The sequence below is a fragment of the Carassius carassius genome, chromosome 19 (assembly GCF_963082965.1).
Source record: "Carassius carassius chromosome 19, fCarCar2.1, whole genome shotgun sequence".
Lineage (NCBI taxonomy): Eukaryota > Metazoa > Chordata > Actinopteri > Cypriniformes > Cyprinidae > Carassius > Carassius carassius.
Window position 1 is genome coordinate 6544727 of NC_081773.1, and position 21982 is coordinate 6566708.

The 21982-nt window shown below is 35.6% G+C and overlaps 1 protein-coding gene across 1 annotated transcript; it reads left to right on the plus strand.

The window, feature by feature from the left end:
- The first annotated feature begins 558 nt into the window (after positions 1 to 558).
- On the plus strand, positions 559 to 19480 carry LOC132094947 (glucose-6-phosphate exchanger SLC37A1-like). Its single transcript, XM_059499645.1, has 19 exons — positions 559 to 820; positions 1707 to 1788; positions 2452 to 2560; positions 2675 to 2753; positions 4024 to 4159; positions 4420 to 4496; positions 4722 to 4888; positions 5008 to 5060; positions 7206 to 7283; positions 7384 to 7512; positions 7593 to 7683; positions 8405 to 8467; positions 14310 to 14395; positions 14505 to 14553; positions 14739 to 14812; positions 14916 to 14994; positions 15091 to 15188; positions 17792 to 17856; positions 17984 to 19480. The coding sequence occupies exons 1-19, from the start codon at positions 765 to 767 to the stop codon at positions 17997 to 17999; spliced, it is 1587 nt and encodes a 528-aa protein (XP_059355628.1). The 5' UTR covers positions 559 to 764; the 3' UTR covers positions 18000 to 19480.
- Positions 19481 to 21982: the final 2502 nt, after the last annotated feature.

Consider the following 21982-nt stretch of genomic DNA (forward strand, 5'->3'; position numbering starts at 1 on the left):
ACGCACCCTGCTGGACGAGGAACTTGAGGAAGTGAAAGTCAAGAGAGACGGTCGCTCGAGACGGAGACGGAGACAGAGACGGAGCGTGGATACGGTAAGACCGCAGGGCTGTTTTCTATTAAATCATCTATATATGTGCTTATAGTTTTGACAGATGCGCTCACGGCGTGTTATCGATCACATTTGATTAAAACGTGTTCTTATGACCTTAATACAATGCGAGAGTATCTGCGAGAGACCACACACACAATTATAATAACGTAGCACATTCATTAATAGTCTTATTTGAATGTAATCGAATGCTCATTATGATTGCATTGTTCTAGTTAACCACAGGTTGACCAGTGGCTCTGAAGTTGTGTTGTTTCTCTCAGACACCGGACCTGATTGAACAGCAGCCACGTCGCGTCATTTATGAGCTTTGACAGGACAGTCATTTCCTAAAAGATGAAAGGACTGATAATGTGCTGTAGCAAATGAACACGATACTGTTTAACTAAGAGATGGTTTGTGTGTTCACCTCCCTTTCAGTCCCTCATCCTCTCTGTATGTTTCTTCAGGATATAAAGCCACAGATGCAACTCTTCATAATGGGATCTTGTGCCTTTCTGATCAAATCACAAGCTCCTCGGAAATGGCTCTTGTGACTATATCTACAGCCACCCTGCCTAACATCTTTATGAGATTTACTAAGCAGCTGTAATACACTAGTACACACACACACACACACACACACACACACACACACACACATATATATAAGCATGGCACCAGTCCCACCTGGCATCCGCTTCCTGACATCCTTCAACAGGGACCAGTGGTGAGTTTGTCTCTTTTATCAATCTTTTATCAAACTTTAGCATCCATTCTGTAGATTTCCACCTGTTTACCCCCAAAATAAGAAGATCTTAAGTCGGGGTCTGTTAAGCAGGCATTAATAAAGCTGCTCTGTGCTGGAGAATAGTATAGAATAGATTAGAAACTTAACATATCCTTCCTTTTTGTACTAAACCAACAAGTCGTTCTCTCTTTCGCCCATGGATGCTGAATTAGACGCATGGAAAAATGTATACGCACTTGTCTGTTTAATCAGAGCTTACATTCCATTGCATTCCTCCGTCATTAACACATTGTCAGGATGGATTGTGAAAAATCCGGTTTAGTGAGTTTCTTCAAAAGAACACAATGGCACAACTAGGTGTGTTAAGATTCTTATCAATTCATGAAACCATTACATCACTTATAAAACACATGGGTTGTATTTAGGCGGCTTTTAAATAAGTTGAATCTGTACAAGTAGCCTTGTGTGACTAAACGAAAGGGGAAATAAATCAACAGAAAAATGGACTTCAGCTGCTGTGTCCAAACCTTATCTAAGTTTGAATGTAAAATAGTAGTGGACTTCCAATGGATAAAAGACCTGATCTGCCTTAGTATGACATTAAGCAATAGACGGGCTCCTGTTAATTTCTGATTTATTTGCTCGCAAAGCAGAGTTGTTTGTGTATCTGAACAGTGGGTGGATATGCCGTTAACCCCTCACACACTTTAATGCCAGCTGCATACGTCCAGTATTCGTATTTGGGCTTGTTTTGGAATGCAGCCAATCTTTTAATCATGTGCAGAGCATGACACGAAGACATTTCACTGTGAAATGTCCTTATTTCCTTATCCCGATTGAACTTTGCTGTGTTTGGTTCACGCAGGTACAGGGCCTTCACATTTGGGCTCACGTTCCTGCTCTACACGAGCTTCCATCTGTCCAGGAAGCCCATCAGCATTGTCAAGGTACCTCAACCCCTGTCAAACTGAACATCCTCTTTAAAGAAATAGTTCCCCTGAAAATAAAAACAGGCAAATGTAGCATTACATCACCAATGCATCTTCTTTAGTGAATGGGTGCCGTCAGAATGAGTCTAAACATCTAATTAAAAACATCCCAATAATCCAGAAGTAATCCAAACCGCTCCAGTCCATCACTTAATGTCTCGTGAAGAGATAATCTGTGTGTTTGTAAGAAACAAATCCATCAAGAAGTTTTAATTTCCAACTTTATATGAAGTCCAGTGGCACAGATAATTTTGATAAATAAGTCGCACCTGACTATAAGTCGCAGGACCAGCCAAACTATGAAAGAAAAGTGCGATTTATAGTCCGGAAAATACGGTATTAACTCATTTATCTGAGTTAATCTAACCATGTTGAACTTACTTAATTTAGCCAGCCTTAAAGGGATAGTTCTCCCAAAAATGAAAATTACCCAATGATTTACTCAACCTTAAGCCCAAAAAAGTGCATCCATCTATTATAAAACACGGATTGTATTCATCTGAATGAAGAAAGTCATATGGCTCATTGGGCAATTTTCATTTTTGGGTGAAGGATCCCTTTAATATGCGATCTATACCCTGTGTCAGCCTTGTCTAAATGTATGTGTGTGTTCATATATAGAGTGAGCTGCATAAGAACTGCTCTCATGTGATGGAGGCGCCTACAGAGAGCAGCAGCAGTCAGCAGCCTGTACTACACCCAGAGCTAGACTGCAGCTGGAAACCATTCGGTAAGATTTACATCTTATAGGACTTTATATTTATAGCATAGCACATATATGTGTTTCTCTCACTTTCAGCCAGTGCATTAAATATTTGGCATCTTTGTTCTTCTGTCCCTATAGACAGAAATAACTATAAACAGCTGCTTGGAGCGATGGATTACTCTTTCCTGTGCGCTTACGCTATAGGCATGTATCTCAGGTAAGAACAGATACAAAACACTTAAAGATTGCTGGATTTGCACTAAAATGGCTTAAAAAGTGGAGTGATTTTCAGAAATCTTGAAATGAAAATTCTGTCATTTACTCACCAATTAATGTCATTCCAAACCCATAAAACACAAATAAAGATATTCTAATGAACCCTGAGAGATGTCTGACCCTCCAAGTCGATTTTAACACGATTAAGACAATACTCTGATTATGTAAACAGATATTTTTGATTACCTTAATCTGGCTAAAGTCATACTCGAAGTAAACACAAATCTTATTAAGATATGTGGAGTATTCCTATTTTAGCCGCATTACTGAAGTGCAGTATAGACATGTACATACCTTAATCGCACTATTAATTTCATGTAGGACTTTTCACCGCATTTTGCGACAAGATACACAACACGGGAGTGGTCAACCGTTTGATGGCAAACAAAAGAGCTAGGCTTCAATAACGCTATCGTCATAGCATGACAAATAATTATCTGCACTAGAAGCTTTCGTAAAACTAAAAATGAAACACCCGAAACTGTATATGGCATCATAACGAAGATGAACTATATGTTTAATCATGAAATTCTGGATTTCGTCATGTGGGGACGTAATATAACATATAACACTGGAAGAAGAAAGGAATATTTTAAAAGCAACTCGTGTAAACACCTTAATCATAATATTGTCTTATTTAGAATAAGGTAAATAATTAGCTCACTGATGTCCATGTAAACGTCTACGTCAATGATGTAGTCATTGATGCTTTAAAATGTTCATAAAGAAATTGTTATAGTAAACGAAAGTCTGATTCAATTTATGCTTTTATTTGTCAATAAATATTGATACATGGGGCAATCAAATATGTTAAATGGACTCTCAAGAGTGTCTTTTTGTCTTTAAAAACTTTATAAAGGTTTAGTGAAATCTCTCAGGTTTTATAATAAAAAAGAAAAAAAAAAGATTTGTGTTTCAAAGATGAATGAAAGTTGGATTGAAAACGACTTGAGGGTCAGTAAATTATGACAGAGTTTTCATATTTAGGTGTGCTGACCTTCTGCTATTAAACAAGACTTGTTTGCAATTAATTTGAGAAATAAGAGTTTTGATGTAAATTTTTATTAAAAAAAAAACATTTTTAATCCATAAAAAAATGCTTTGAATGATTAAATCAGGGTTTTGAATAGACTTACTGATCAGTTTGAACTAATTTACCAAAATGAAATGTTTACGTTTTGTTGCTAACGTTCTTAATACAAACTTTTCAGTGGAATAATTGGAGAGCGTTTGCCCATTCGCCTGTACCTGACCGTGGGCATGTTGACCAGTGGTCTTTTCACCTGTCTCTTTGGACTGGGATACGTCTATGACATCCATAACCTGGGCTTCTATATATTTGTTCAGGTGGGTGTCTATAAAAGCACTCTCTTATGGTCATGAAGACTGTATTTATTTGATCAAAAACACAGTAGAAACAGTAACAGATTGCTGCGATTTTAAATAACCATTTTCAGTTTGAATATATTTGAAAAAGTAATTTATCCCTGTGATGCAAAGCTGAATTTTCAGCATCACTGAAAATCCAGTCTTCAGTGTCACATGATTCTTTAGAAATCAATCTAATATTTTCATTAAGCAGCACCTCTTGTTTTTTTTGTCTGTAGGTGGCCAATGGTTTGGTTCAGACCACTGGTTGGCCTAGTGTTGTGACTTGCATTGGCAACTGGTTTGGCAAGGGCAGGTAAGAAGCATTACACTTTCCACGAACATTATACACTCAATAAAACATGAATGTAAATATTGATAAAACAACTTTAAACATGAGCATTCAGTGTTTTCATTTACTCAGATACTTGAGATGAAGCAATGCTTATCCTGTTAGTTGCTCTTTTTTTATACACTTCATGTGAAAACAGATCTGTTATTTCCACCCACATAAATGTTACATAATGTGTTGTGGTGTCAGGAGAGGCCTCATCATGGGTCTGTGGAACTCTCACACATCAGTGGGCAACATCCTGGGCTCTTTGATCGCCGGATATTATGTCTCCTCTAACTGGGGTCTGTCCTTCATCGTCCCTGGAGTTATCATCGCTGTTATGGGAGTCATCTGCTTCCTTTTTTTAATAGAGCGTAAGTGAATATGTCTTCTGTCTTTATTATTTGCGTAAATGTATCTAAGTGAGAAATTGTCACAAAGCACTTGTCCAAGTGTTCGATGGGTTTTAATGCGAATGCTTCTGTATCTCCAGACCCTAATGATCTGAAGATTGCCAGTGCACAGAACTCAGCTTCAAGCAATCAGGTCAGTCCACCATTTATTTAGTTTCATTTCTAGTCATATTGGCATTCAAGAATATAATGAATGTATACTCTATTGTGAGATTTGGGTCAGTAAATTTTTATTTTTATTTTTTTTAATTGATAATGATACTTGATAGCATATTAGAATGATTCTGAAGGATCATGTGACATTGAAGATTGGAGGTATGATGCTGAAAATTCAGCTTTATATCACAGGAATAAATTACATTTTAAAATGTATTCAAACACAAAACAGTTGTTTTAAATTGAAAAACTATTTCACAATATTATACTGGATTTTAAAATCAAATAAATGCAGCTTTGGTGAGCATAAGATGATTCTTTCAAAAAACTAAAAACATTTGAACACTCTTGTATAGTATATGGCTTTAGGGCTTTGTTCATACTGTACACAAATCTGATGTGGGTTTCCTATCCAGTCTCTCAGGAATGACAAGTCTGCTCTGTAATTTTGCAGGCGAATTAATCAAATATTTTTTTAGACAGGCTTGTGAATACACATTCCAAAAAAAAAAAAAAAAAGCAATCAATGTGGTTTGTATTGGGCTTGTAGATATCAGAGTTCATGTGGTTTTTGCTGTCCAGGTGTATATTCAGAAAAATTCTATTGATATGTATCTAAACAAACCCTGAGAGCGAGTCAGAGTGTGTGTGTTAATGTCTTTTCCCGGCGGTCCGAGGAAAAGGTGGGTTTGACAGCATGACGCACTCATGCTCAACAGCAGTCGCTATGACAACGGCCCTGTGATGCATACACCTGCGAGTCTCAGTCGAGCGTGAGGTGCTCTTCTAACACAGGCAGAGTCCACAGTCCTCAAATGCTTTGATTCGGGAGGAGTGGCTAATCAGGAGCAACAGAGATGTAAGGGATGGAGGAAGGGGGTGACAGCAGGAGCAAATGCAGACTGATGCCTCATTTCCTCATTTTGACTGTCGAGGAGGAATTAATCATATTCAAGAGCAACTTCAAAAACGTATTTTTTTTTTTTCAGCTTGCCGCTGCGTAATTCTTGATTCTCTGTCCTTGTTTACATGAATACCTCTTGGTTTGCTTCTAAAGCATACTGAAATATTCATAGCGATTAAATAATTGCAATTTAGGAGGTGTTACGCCACAGTATTTTTGTCTACCCCTCTAGAGTGAATTGGGAATTGAGTCAATTATACTAGCATCAGATGCACTTATTGGAAATGTATGAAACCATTTAGCATTTAGATATATATAATATATTGGTTGTTGATATATAGACCGAGCCAAAACATTTATTTATTTTATTTTTATTTTTTACATGTTTTTAGTGAAATCCTTTAATTCTGTTACTCGTCGCCATTTTATTAAGTTCCTCACCACTTTTACTCATCTTTTTGATATCACCCTTTTTTTTCAGGGAAAGACATATTTAAATATTTTAATTGTAATTAATATTTAAAATCTGAAATATTCCTTTTCTTTTTTTTATTATAATGTAAACATTTATTATTTAATAGTTGTTAAATTAATGTTTTCATTTATTATGAAGAAGTAATTATATTAAGTCAGAGCTTGTTTGGTTTAGTTAAATATAAACCGCTTCAATATGCCTGATCAGATGTATTGATATATATTCAGGGTTTATTATGACTATATTTTCATTAATTTATAAATGCATGGTTTGATTTCAGTTTATATATTCCGATTTGTATCTGCATCATACTATATATTTGTACTTAATTATATGTTCAGAATTATTTCTTTTATACTTAGAATTTATAAATAAATGTTTGGATTTAGATTTAGAACTAAATATTCATATTTACATTTATATATTCAGAATTCTAATTTTATATTCAGTTTGTAACTATATATTTGTATTTACATTCATATTAAGAACTATAATCAGTATTTATAAATAAATATTCCGATATTTTTTTTTATATAACATTGCCTATTTGGCTCTTCATAATGTCTAGTTTAATAAATGAATTTTCTAAATAAAGAGAGGAAAAATTACATGTCATTTCAACTACCCATGTGTCCTGTGTTATATAACAAATAAATGCAGAATATACCCTGTCTATGCACTGCTGTTTTTTTGTCAATGTGACATTATGAACTCTCTTATGTGTGTTTTTTTTTTTTTATCAGAAGCTTCATAAAAACAGGAATGGTGTGAATGGACATAAAGACCTTTACTTGCAGTACAAGCCAGGAGCTAAAGCACAGGTTTGTCCACCTCACTGTCTCACTGTGTATTTTCTATCCGTCACTCCTTTAGAAGTATTAATTGAGATATTTTTACTGTCCTGTCTGCTGTGTTTGTTAGAGCTGGGACACAGAGCTTCTGCTGGGACAGGAGAGCATTGGAGTGTGTGTTCCTGTGCAGCAGGTGGTGGTGGTGAAGAGCGAGGCCGAACCGTCAGCCATCAGCTTCATGGGAGCTTTACGCATTCCTGTGAGTGCGGCCCATCCATCTGTCCATCAGTCAGCATGTGTTACAGCGTCACTGAAGTTTCTCCTGCTGTGTGTTTGCAGGGAGTCGTGGAGTTCTCTCTTTGTCTGCTGTTTGCCAAATTGGTCAGCTATACGTTCCTCTTCTGGCTTCCCCTCTACATCACCAAAGCAGGTGACTCACAACATTTAATTTAAGATCTCATCATATCTGTTATTGTGACAACAAAGATTTCATTTCTGTAGTCCTCCTGATGTAGACTTTTTTTTTTTTTTTGGTTTGGTTTGGTGGTTAAAGGAATAGTTCAGCCAAAAATGACAATTAATTGAAATGTACCTCCCCTCAAGTCATTCAATATGTAGATGAGTTTGTTTCTTCATCACAACATATTTGGAAAAATGTAGCATTGTATCACTTGCTCACCAAAGAATCCTTTGCAGTGAATGGGTGCCGTCAGAATGAGAGTCCAATATGTATACAGTATGTAAATACGAGTCCTCTGTCCATAATATTGCTTCCTCTAGTGAAAAGTTGTCTTTTTTGAATCAGGAGAGAAATGGTCTAAAACAATTCTAAACAAATATGTCAGTAGATTTTGATGTAAATAGGGATGAACTTTTGCACTGGACAAAGTGTTATACAAATACACAAAAACACAAAAAAAAGTTTCTCACAAATACACATCTTTAGACATTAATTGATGCCTAATAGATTAATAGATTCTGATGGCTCCCATTCACTGCAGATAATTCATTGGTGAGCAAGTGATGTTCTGATGAAGAAACAAACCCATCTACAAACTCATGTTGGATGGCCTGAGGAGGAGTAGATTTTAGTGAACTATTCCTTTAATATACTGTAGCATAGTGACTAAGCTGTATTTCCTGTTTCTCAGCTCACCTTGATGCCAAGAAAGCTGGAGACCTTTCAACTCTTTTTGATGTGGGAGGCATTGTTGGTATGTTAAGTTATTAGTCCTTTTTCTTTTTTTTTTTTAAAGGTGACCTAACACACACACAGTTTCACCCAATCTCACGTTAATCTTAAGTACCTATAGAGTAGTACTGCATCCTTCATATCTCTAAAAAATCTTTAGTTTTGTCATATTTATAAAAGAAAGATACAGCCTTAGCCTTACCTTTTCTCTCCGGAAACAGCCAAGCTCACGGAGGCGTGCTGTGGGCGGAGCTAAAGAGTGACGAGGACTTGAGCGCCAAGTGCCAACATAACACACGGAGATTTAATGCAGTTTCACTTACTGTCTGCAGTTCTGAATCATGTCCGGTATCTTTTATAGCTGGGACTGCTCCATCCTTCAGTATCAAACTATGTGCAAGTCCAGCGTCGAACTAGGCCTTGTTTATAAAACATTCTTCAACAAACACACTTGAGAAACACCGTTGCTGCTCCAAAAAAACAAGCTGCATCCACTGTTTACATATCGCTGGGTTCTTTGGGAAGCTGAACAAAGTTATCTTTCCCTTACAACCAAAAACACACTTCTTTGGAAACCATGTTCCAGAGTGAGTCCCGTGCAGCGCTGCCACAGAATGAAGCTCATTGCCATCAATTGCCAATGATCTCGCTCTGGCCGATGTTTTTCCGTGAGAAATTTTTGGCACAGAAATACTCTCATACATCCAAATAGTTTTTTTCAACTTTGTCCATGCTTAGCATGATAACTCTTTAACGGTGTAAACAACTCTGAATGCATGAAACAGCATTGTACCCCCCCCCCCCCCCCCCCTTAATGTTTAGTATTTGGGATGGGCTTTAAAGGGATACAGTAAGTAGACATTCAAAGGGCCCTTTTTACCGCCGCTGTGGCGTTTGTAAAGTGCATTTGCAGCTTTTGACCACTCAAAAAAAAAAAAAAAACACTCAGTGGTGCTTTAACCACAAGTTATCAAACAAACGCATCAAAGCACATTTTCGCAAATAGACGTCAGTTTTGCCTCGCTGATGTGTTATATTTGACTGCTTCAGTCACGGAAAATGAAAGAAAAACACTATAGTTTAAATATTTAATATATTTATTATTTAATATTCACAGATGAAAGTTTGGTTTTTATGAAGTTATGTGCATTTCTTAGAACGAATTCAAGCAGGATAAATGAGTCTGTGCTTATATTTTCTAAGCTACATGGTATTAAACCATATTTTAGATTTGACACATTTAAAAGGTGTGAAGTATTATTTATATTATATTAATTATGCCTTATATTATTAAAAAGAAATTGTGGTTTACTTTGCTTCGGAGCATTAAAAGTGGTAGCCTATTTTAGGGAGGTAGGCTACATGGATTAATATGCAAAATGTCAATATTTTCATATATTATGCCTATATTTTAATTTATATTTTAAATATAAATATATTTTTTTCCTTTAATAAAACAACATGCATTTTTGTTATTCGTTACCTGTCCTTTATTTTGACATAACTTATTGGGAAAAAGACATTTGTCTGTAAACTGATTAAGAAATTGTTGCATGTTTAAACGTGAAGCACTGTATAATTTTGTTCCCATTATTTAGGCCTAATTTGCCTAAAACAAGAAATGAATACAATTAAACCTGCACGATTAAATCTTTGAAACTCTAAAGAATGGACGGATTAATAAAACTTCCTCACGATTAAACTCAAGTTCTCTCATTATAATCTACAAAATTCACACGATGTAAAAAAGAGCTTTAGTAAAGGGGCGGTCACACTAGCATTTAAACGTGCGAAATTATTTCGGATGCCGCTGCGAATATGGGCGGGAGCAAGATAAAACGGTCTCTCTTCAATTATCACAACATGGATTAATATGTGCTTGTACTGTTTCTTTAGCGACGGCGTCGAAAGCGTCTTATTATATTGTACTCTCTGTATCTCTCTCTCTATAAATATATACACCCTAAGCAATAAAAAAATTATACAACGTCCTCATTCAAATGTACCATCTGTTCCTGTTTCAACGGACACTGCGAACCATGCAGCCTCTTTTTTTATTTTATTTTTATAATCTTTTAAATATGTATTATATAAAATAGGACGCTGCGCTACAGCTAAAGTTATATAGCGCTTCCTTCATTTTTGAATTTCTGTACAGAGAGGTCACGCAGTGACGTATCGATCTTCTACTGGTCCCACATCTTCACGTGATGCGAATTCGCAGGTCAGAGTTCACCAAACTTGAACTTTGGAACGCAGCGAAATGCGCAATTTTTCGCATGAGCTTGCGTTTCCGGTCTGATGCATTCACATGCTTATGAATGGAAGTCAATGGAACGAAAAGTGCAGTGTGACCGCCCCATAATTGACAACTTAAGTTATTTTAAAGGGAGCCTTCTTTACTTGCTTTTAAAGTTGGGCAATAGCATATGGCCTAAAAAAAAAAAATCCCAGATTTATGATTTAAACCGATTTTTAAATCAATATTCAAATGACGAAGAAATTTTACAAAACAAGTTTTAATATAGTTCTTTATCATTCATTTAGCAGTCAAATTTATAACTGCAACAAGATGATTAAAAAAACAGTTATGTTCTTACCTTAATGCTGGAAAGACCTTTATTTTTATTTATTTATTTATTTATTTATTTAATACTAGCCCATCATGCATCTAACCATCCACTCAGCTTTAAGAGCTGTTAAGATTAAAACTGGCAGCTCAGCAGTGAGTCAGTGTCATGGACGGAGGACCCGTTAATATATTTTCTAGTCTATATTTCCATCTTGTTATGCCGCTGGTTTATTTATTTATTTTATTTTTTTCTTATAGAACTTATTTGTAAATAGAGCAGACACTTTCTGTGTGTCTACACCGGACGCGAGAGTTGTCATCCGTGCCCCACAGCGAAAAGTGTGTCTAAACTTCACATTCACAAGACCATAATGATAATAACAAATCATCAATTTATAATTAATCATTATTTTACGAAAATCATTGTTATTTGTGATTATGGGTGTTTGCGGAAGGCTTTAAGACCAAGCGGAATCCTCTGTTCCCGCCTCACAGCTCGCGGGACTCGCGCTCAGTGACGCAGCTTCACTGTCTGCGGTTTGACTTTACTAAATCAGATTGAGGCGAATACAACTTATTGATCATGAGACCAACATTTAGCAAGCAGGGAAACATTCATTCTAATGGAAGGAAGACGTATTTCATTGAGCTAATGCTGTTAGAGAGAGAGAGAGAGAGAGAGAGAGAGAGAGAGAAACTAGTCTAGGGCTATTCTTAAACTTGGAGCTCATTATATTGAAATACAAATCCAAACACCAGAAACGTTATGCATTTTATGAATAATGAAATGTTATTAAAAGTATGCATTTTATTTATTCACATGCTGTATGGTTGAAATAATATTTTAGTTCACAACTTTAAGTTGTTGTTTAAAAAAAGGCATTGTTGGCTAATGTTTCATAAACCTTCAGTTGTTATGCTCTAAAATCCATGCCATTAGTGATTTCACAGTATTTTCACCTCCTAAATCACTAACCTTTAAGTCACAATTCTATAATGGTCAAAATTACTCAGGCCAATGGTATTTTTTTAATGACATTTATTTTATTATTTTTTTATTTTATTTTTTTAAATAATTGTAGCCTACATAAATAGGTGAAGCAAAACAAATATTCAGATCGTCCCTTATTTTTTCCATTATTTTCTTAAGGAATAAACACGTACTTTCTACAAGAATAAACATGGTAACATATTATTAATTAATAAAAATAATTTAAGCAATTAAAACCTTTTTTTAAACTTGAATTTAAATACTAATAAACTCCTTGAGAATTTAAAGTTAGTTTAAAAGTAAAAAAATGGTAAAATGTCACAGTGCATGTTAAATAGCCTAAATGAACTTGTGTTAACAATATAATTAGAACTAACAATATAATTTGATTTTTTAAATGAACAATTCCTGTATAAAATGGGACAGCAACCTTTATATCAAACATTTTTAAATCGTCCACAGCTGAGCATCGCGGGAGGCTGATCTGCGCCAGAGCGCGTGAAGTGAATGTGATGAATGAAGTCATTCTCAGATGCAATGAAAAAAAAAAATCCTGGATTGCTTAGATTAGGCCCAGGCTCTGTTCTGAAGTATAAAATAATTATAATTACTGTTAACCCAGAGTAACAAATTTTAACGGATGTGTAAAGGTCTTCTTTTAATTTTTGTTGAGTAGACTGTAGCCTAAGATTATCCTACATTTTGAAATTAACAAATTGTATATTTTTTATGTTTTTTTTTAAATGTTACAATGTTATATCATAATGTTATTGGTGTTTTACTTCCTTCTTTTATCTCCTTTTACAATTACATTCATTTCGCAATCCGTCCCTTTGCGCCACCTGGCGGTAGTTTCGCGAATGATTTTAACACGCGACTGAATTACAGTTACCGCTGCGGCGGTAATGCCCAATTAGGCTGTCCACCTACTGTAGTTCTCCCAAAAATGAAGATTCTGTAATTAATTACTCACCCTCATGTTGATCCAAACCCAGAAGACCTATGTTCATCTTCGGAACACAAATTAAGATATTTTTGATAAAATCAGAAAGCCTTCATAGAGAGAGCAATGTAACGTAAATGTTCAAGGCCATCTTTCAAAAAATAGTCCATGGGTCATCAGTGGTTCAACCCTAATTTTATGAAGCTACGAGAATACTTTTTATGAAAATAGTCATTATTTTTGTTTAGTTTTTTTGCACACAAAAAGTATTCTCGTAGCTTTTCTACCTCTCTGGACCTTGAACATTTCAGCTGCGTTGCTCTCTGTGCAGGTTCACAAATATCTTGGATTTCATCAGAAATATCTTAATTTGTGTTCTGAAGAGGAACGAAGGTCTTATGGGTTTGGACGACATGAGGGTGAGTAATTGATGGCAGAATTTACATTTTGAAGTGAACTATCCCTTTAGTATTTAATATACACACATCTGTGACCACCCATCGGTTTCTTTATTTAATAATGAAATAAATTGTGACGTCTAATAACTCCCCCTAACTAACAAGTTCTTCCTCATCTTGATTTGTTTGGGACACATCCTACCTTGTATTTTTATAATAATCCTTGTTTCTTAATCAAATATTTAAATGACAGGAAACTGTCCTGTCTACTGCTGACCGTGCACACATAAGTTTGGAGTCTGTTTTCTATTTCAGTAAAGGAATGAGACAAAAGTCTTTTGAATATGTATTTTCCTACAGGAAAAGGTCTACATTCATTCCGATCATTCAGGGTTTGCTGTAGATTACAACAACAAGGAAACACTCAAACTCAACATTTATCCCTTCATCAAATGCGGATGCTTTGATCTCATCCAGTCATAATGCAAATACAACATGTGTCCATTTAAGATGCCTAACTATGTCCTCCAGATGCGTTTCTAGGAATTTTTCGATGTAGCCAGGACATCTAAAAAACTAACATCTGTTTCACACTTGTCTTGCACACATACACAAATTGATTTCCTGTTATCTCTCAGCTCATCTAAAACTCAAGCAACCTGAAGCACTCAGAGACAGTCTAAAGAACACTCTTTAGAACAGTGAAGCAAATAATATTAATATTTCAGATAGAAATGAAATTTCATCCACAGTCAGTAAAAGTTCTGTTTTGAATTTTGGTAAGAATGCATTTATTTCATCAAAAGTGACAGTAAAGACCTTTATAATATTACAAAAGATGGCAGTCTGCAATAATCAAACATTTGTTTACCTCATGTTTTTAACCTCCAAAAGCAGTGCAGAGTAATGCAAAATCAAATCACGACCCTTAAGTATTTCTGTGTGTGTGTGTGTGTGTAGGAGGGATCCTGGCTGGAGTGCTCTCTGATAAGATGGGAAAGAGGGCCACCACTTGTGCTGTGATGCTTCTGCTGGCTGCGCCCACAGTATGTCATTCTGCTGATCAAATACAGGACGCTTGTGCATTTAAAGGCTCTTTGCTGTGTCACCATTGACAGTGGTTTATGTGTGTGTGTGTGTTTGTGTTTTTAATAGCTCTACGGCTTCTCTATGATGAGTCAATTTGGCCTGGGTCCCACTATTGGTAAGACAGCCAATCCTAATGTTGCCTTTCCGAGTTACATAAGAGCTTTTGACGGCCCTTCTTTGATTCAAATGAGAGAACTAATGAAATTAACAGTGAACGGCTGATGCCAACTTTTATGTGGGGTTATACTCTTAATCTTAGTAATTATGCGGTCTGATGTTTGAATGTAATTTGCTATGAAGGCATGCTGCTGGTGTGTGGAGGTTTAGTCAACGGACCCTACGCTCTCATCACAACCGCTGTCTCTGCTGACTTGGTAAGTGTTTGTCTGCCTTTTATCAGGTTTAGTGTGTGTTTGCATAATGCTTATTCCTCTGTCAGATGCTGTTTTTCTCTGATGTGCTATTTTATGTTTTTAGGGCACACACAAGAGTCTTAAGGGTAATGCCAGGGCTCTGTCTACAGTGACAGCAATTATAGATGGCACTGGATCTGTTGGTAAGAGTGTTATAACTGCTACATCTCCTGCCATTCATTTATTGATGATGCTGTAGAGCTGAAAGGGGTCACTTTTACACCTTTCCTCTTCTGCAGGTGCTGCTGTGGGACCTTTGTTGGCAGGGCTGCTGTCAGCACAAGGCTGGGATCAGGTCTTTTACATGCTCATGACCGCAGACTTTTTAGCACTGCTGGTGAGTTGAAATAGATGTTGACTGTATTAATTTTTTATTGTAGTTTTGTTTTTTCCAAAAAAACTATATGCAGCTTTTCTCATACAGATTGTAAAGACTATTAAGCTCCAAAAAGAATTTAAAAACACCATAAAAGTAGTCCATACACCTGTACATTTCAGGTCTTCTGAAGCCCTACTATTTTCAAATGTTTTACATTTTGGTCTGTTTCTCACACGTAGTTAGTATTAGTATCTAGTTTCAGAAGACTTCCAGACAAGTGGTTCTCAACCATGAATCTGGGACCCTCTAGGGGGCCTCAACACACTTCTGAAGGACTTCAAATGATTTAATAACAACAAGTTTTAAATGTACACCGTGTTGTTAAACTGTGTTCACCGCAAAACCTGTTTCCCTATGGAGAAGTAGAACTATGCCGCGTTTCCACCAAAGTTACCCAGAACATTTGTAGCATGTAGCTTCTTTCCCCAATAGACTGGTGACGTAGGTCTGCGCGCGTTTCTCAATACAAAGTACGCTGATTTTGGACTTGCATCCTCAGTAGTTCAGACTTTGTGCATTCGACTCGGGAGTGATGTCAGCGACGACGCAAGTCCGGTAATTCTGCAAACAGCAGCGTACTTGATAACTTAAGTCAGCTGACCATGGCTACTGCAATTTTCCTCACTGTATATTTACAATAAAATGAAAAAGGAAATGAAATGCCACTACCTCCTTTCGATTTCATTTAAGCATAATAACCGCTGCAGAAATGTACTTAGTTAAGGGAAATGTGTATATATACAGTCATTACAATGAAACTAGATGTTATATAAATTTGCCTTTTTTATTTTCATTTTAACATATAGATAAATTGAATACAGACCAAAGATAACCTGTTAGATTTACCCAAAACAAATTATATTTTATGTTAACCACTAAAGAGACCTGAAAGCCAGCGGCACATATCAGAAGGTCTAGCCGAGGTGAGGCTGCTCTCGGCGGATACATGATTACTGAGCTCCCGCTGATCACGTGGAGCTCACCGTCTCCGAGATCGGCCAAACACATTTTTAAATAGGCGCTGGCTTTATAAATAAACCACAGATTTGAGTTTGACAAGTGTGAAATCACAATGCTGCGTGAACTCAACCTATCAGGATGTTTAGCGCCCAAGTCCCGCCCCCAAAAGTTTCGGATCTTGGAAAAAGTTCCGCCTCGCCAGCAGGGACTTTCTCAGGGGCATTTTTTTACCCGGAACTTTATTTAGTTCCTGGTTCCTGCGGTGGAAACACACCGAGTACCAGGCCAAAGTCCCTAGTTCCTGGGTAAAGTTCCTGCGGTGGAAACGCGACTTAAGTTTCTGTTCTATGTATATGTGTGTGTGTATATATATATATATATGTATATTAGACTTGTGCTGGTATTCGGTAATGCGATATATTGCGGTGATAATATGCACGATATTGTTATCGTGGGCACTTCTAAATACCGTGAATAAATATACATTACAAATTATTCAGAATTTGGAATGCATTTTAAGAATAGTATTCCCATCAGCTGCTTAAAATGTACAACATGGCTGTATGCTGCTTGAAAGAGCGCATGCGCTCTGATGTGAACAAGTGCGCATGAGAAGCACATGGAGGAACACGTGAAAGATGCACTGAATGAAAGCACATTCACTCTCTGACAGCAGATGCCACTGTTACCTTTTAAACCATATTTCAATTATCTTAAATAACCATTCAGATTTGTGTTTTCCCTATGGTGTTTATTACAGAGCCAACTACTGAAATATTTAGACTCAATAGGCTATTTATCTTCAAACATTCATTTTTTTTAATTTTTTTTTTATCTAGACTAGAAAATCTCCTAGAAATTGTCTGAAAGTGTTTTGATCTTTTATTGTTCATTCACACTTTACATGCCAATGCCAATGAAAAAAATATTCTCAACATTCATTAATCTGAGGTATTCCAATATTTAATAACACAACACATTGTTAAAATTGAAAGTTGCAACTATTGTTTAATGAGCTAACATGAACTAAGACTTGTATTTTTTAACAAAGATTAATAACTTCTATAATAAATGTAGCTATTGCTCATTGTTTAGCTGTGCATTTATTGAATGAGCACTATGCGATGTCCGAACTGATTACACAAGATTTTTAAACTTTCTCAAATTCATTTTAAGTCAATTTTTAAATCATTTTCATTTACAAGTTCTTAAATTGCTTGTTTTATTTTTGTGATTATTTTTTCTTCATGACTTGTTTTTTTTTAACTTTCTTTTATGTAAAGCACTTTGAATTACTATTGTGTACGACATGTGCTATAGAAATAAACTTGCCTTGCCTTGAATGTTAATGCATTAACTAAGGTTAACTAATGAGGTCTTATTGTAAAGTGATACCTATTGGTTTTTATAGTTCTTTTGCACTTTAATGTGTAAAACATTCAACTTTTAATTTGTAACTTAATTGTTTTATTTTATTTTTTTATGTGTCATCCTAAATCAATATTTTGTAGCTAATTTATGTTAAGACAAGTGATAAATGAACATAATGAAGAATTCACACAGTTGTGACAAAAATAAAAAATTGTTTGCATGTTCTTCAGGTGTTACTGAGACTTGTGATGAAGGAGCTTCGCTCTCATAGGAACCGGCCAGGAGTTGCTGTAGAGTGAGTGCTGTTTTGTTCTTGTTATTTAGTTACACTTACAAATCAATGCCGAGAACAGTCAGGAGACTTCCTAACTTTTGTAAATACAGTTTTGATGATACAAGTCTATTTTTCCGTTTCTTTCTAGACTGAAGGAACATTGAGCACTTTGCACTGGATATAAATGTTCATCTCTGACCACTTCCTACCCTGGACCAAAACTTGACTGAAACCTGTGTTTAGTCCTCTGTTTTAGAAAACAGACTATACAAAGAGACTTTTTTCTTCTTTTTTTTCAGATGAGAAATCATCAGTTTAGGGCGAAGTGACTCTCTCGTCTTTAGTTCATCAGTCTAGACCTGCAGCTCTGCCTGCGTTCGTCCTTTGGTTGCACCCAAACAAATGAACATGACTCAATGTGAGATCAAGCCTAAATATCCCTCCAGTTAAATAATGCACAATTGCACAACCAAAAGTAGCCTCCCTTTGCTGCTAACAAGGGGAATTTAAAATAAATGCAGTATAATTTCTGCTTCTAGATCCCCGCCGGGCACACAGCGCCTTCATTAAACACACAGAACAAATGTCCCTGTAGATAGTTCATAAATCCACTCTTGCATGAACATTGTCACATCGAATTGAATACGCCAATTTATGTAAGAACGGTTTAAGAATGATTAAACACTGAAATTTGTTCTGCTTGTGTTTCAAAACAAAGCCCATAGAACGCATAGCCGAGTTTATTTATGTATATAATATATGCCTTTCTATACACCAAAGCCAATCATTGTTAGTTGTTGAGAAATTGTATGTAATATTTGAACTGTTGGCTGTCTTTCTGTAGTGACGTTAATGGTTCTTATCCTGTGTTTTGTATATAGGGGATCCACTAGCCAATTATGACATTTTATTTAATTTAATTTGTATTTATTTTTTCACTGCTGGTCTGTGACTAAATGAATAAACATTGTGTTTTGAGTCTGTATGAATAGAAGTTAGCTTTAGTTTTTATCTAACCACTATTTACTCTACATTCATATACATACAAAATTCAAGCTGTTCTATATTAACAATAGAAGATATATATAAACATCATGAATTGTTTTCTCTGTAGGATACAGTATTAGAACTCTCAAAGCGTTTCTAGTTCCAGGTTTATAATGTTCAGACTAAGTTCAGTCTGTACAATTTAAATCTGTGAGCAAACCCAAAGCGTCTCCTTGACTGTAATTGTATGTGTGCATTTAGGACCCGCACCTGCCTCTGCAGCTATAAATATTTAAAGTGTCTATTTGGATGTTCAGGTTACTGTAGGATTGTGTCGTTCTGCAGAGCTAGAGGCGCATGTAGATGTCTGGACCTCTTATGTAATCATACGTGTAGCACGTGTGCATTTGCCATTATAGGATGACGTACTCTAGATAAATGAATGTATCTGTATAATTTATGGGTAGAGCCCTGGTGTCATGAGAGAACATACATTGTGCCTTCTTTCTATTTGTGTTTTTGTATAGGGATATGTCTTTGGATTGTTCCTTTTTAAGTTATCAGCACCTTGACAGACTCCTGGGGTTTGGGAATTAGCTGTACTATGATGCTGTGTGTACAAAAAGGACATTTTGAATAAAGCAAATGTAAAAAGCAACCCATCTTCCTTCTTTTGTCACAGTGCAAGCTATGTGCTTTAAGATTTTTTTCTATGTAAAATTATATACATTATAATAATTTTATAATACACACACATATAGGTTCATGAATGCATAATTAAATAAAATAAAGGATAATATGTGCCCCTGGAGCACAAAAGCAGTCTTAAGTTGCTGGGGTATATTTGTAGCAATAGCCAAAAAAAAACATTGTACGGGTCAAAATTATACATTTTTCTTTTTTGCCAAAAATCATTAGGATATTAAGTAAAGATCAAGTTCCATGAAGATATTTTGTAAATGTCTTACTGTAAATATATCAAAACTTAATTTCTTATTAGTAATATGCATTTCTAAGAATTAATTTGGACAACTTTAAAGGTGATGTTTTTAGTGTTTTGATGTTTTTGCACCCTCAGATTTTCAAATATTGTCCGATTCCAAATAATCCATACATCAATGGAAAGCGTATTTATTAATCTTTCAGATGATGTATAAATCTCAATTTTGAAAAGTTGACAATTAAGTGTTTGTGTGTGTTTTATGCATTCATTTATGAGTCTGTGTATATGTATATGTATATATATATATATATAATTAAATATATAAACTATATGTATTAATACAGTATATACACACAGATTACACAGATTGACTAATTTTATACAGTTAATGTAGAATTACTGTAAGTAAAATACACACACACACACACACACACACACATATATATATATATATATATATATATACATATAATTTTAATATATATTCATTGCAATGACCATTTCTCAAAAAAGGAAAAGAAAATCTATAGTTCAGAAAGAGTAGAAACCACTGTAACTATATTTTTCTGTTTCTTTTACATATAATAAATAACCAGTCGAGGTCTAGCTCTGGATAAGGAGATATTACACAGACAGCGGTCTCATCTTGAGAGGTCAGTGTGAGTCATCGAGTGCTTTGAGTGTCCATGTGCAGGTGACACTTCATCAGTAAACACACACACACACAGACACAGACACAGACAGACAGGTGGCAGTCAGTCAGTGAGAACAAAACAAATACACTTTCTCTGTTGAAAGGATAAGTGCTCCACAGTGTGTGAAGTCATACATGCATATAATTGAGTATAATGAGCGTGTTTCATTGCTCGGGTCATTACAGTATAACAGATGATTCACATGCTTCCCCTGAATGACTCTAGTGCTGAACCCCGTCTGTTCATTTCACCACCTCACCTCCCACAACCCACTCTCCCCTTCATGAATTCATCATTTTGCCCTCATGTGTATCAACAGTTCTCATATTACGTTAGGGTACTTCCTGTTATGCAGTGCCTGCTAAAAAATTGTTTTCATTGTTAGGAAAGACCTAATCAAATCCATTGATAATCATCTGCTTTTGTTTTCCCACCAAAAGTGATGTAATTTCCTGATGATGTCATTTAAGATATGGTTCATTTAAAAATTTATTTCTTTAGTGAAACCACAAATTGGAACTGGCTTTTGCAGCTAAAATAATGGGAAGGATTAATAGTAGGGAAAGTGATACTGAGGGCACATTAAGAACTGATTACCATATATATATATATATATATATATATATATATATATATATATATATATATATAATTATAAAACATTTTAATTTGAAAAATCTTAATCAAATGAACAATTTTAAACCCCATCGGTTAAAAAAAAAAAAAAAACTTCATGCATCTTGCGGAAGAACATTCGCAAGATGCGTGCATGTTTTAGTTTTGCTGCGGCTCAGTCGCGCGGATGAATGTGAAATAACACAGAAATAGCATCATTTTTGTTTTATGATGGTGCTGATTACCCGGAGGTTTGCCGTTTTGAATAATCATCCATGGTCAATTTTTCCTCATTTGATAATTAGAAAAAAAAGCAAGAAAAAAGTATAGTATATGCATGTAATTTTCAGCGAAATCGTAGAAATCGGTCCTGCTAAGCAATTATTATAGATTTATCTGATTTAAATTAATCAATCTATTTATTTATCTGTAGAGTGTATTTGGGTAAAAACGTGGTTTAGAAGATCGCGTAAAAAAGTGCAGCTTAAAGTAAAAATTAAGAAACATATGGCAGGTCTATATTTTGTGGCAAAAAAACGTACTCGGTTACTAAACGTAACCTCGGTTCTCTCTAGAAGAGCGAACGAGTACTGCGTCTTAGCTAAGACGCTACGGGAAAAGTCTCTTTTCACGAAATACTGAAGCAAAAATTATCCTTAATTTTGTATTTTTGTAAAGCGCATTTGCAGACGGCTCGTTCGCTCATTGGCTTGTTCTGCGGCAACTGCACAGGCTATCGAGCGGAGGCTGATGCAACATCAGACCAATAAGGGCGCTTCGCGCCCTTCTTGCCACTTACCGCCAAAACGGGTGTGGCCCAACCTATAAAAGGAGCTCGAAAAGGCTGACTCACTTGATTTATTTCATCGCCGAAGCGAACCAGAGTGAATCGTACGCATGGCAGAGA

Excerpts from the sequence above, each read along its gene's own strand:
- LOC132094947 (XM_059499645.1), top strand. The coding sequence starts at position 765 with ATGGCACCAGTCCCACCTGGCATCCGCTTCCTGACATCCTTCAACAGG. Across the intron at positions 7,684-8,404 it reads CCTCTACATCACCAAAGCAG|CTCACCTTGATGCCAAGAAA; the intron begins GTGACTCACAAC and ends CCTGTTTCTCAG. Across the intron at positions 14,995-15,090 it reads AGATGGCACTGGATCTGTTG|GTGCTGCTGTGGGACCTTTG; the intron begins GTAAGAGTGTTA and ends CCTCTTCTGCAG.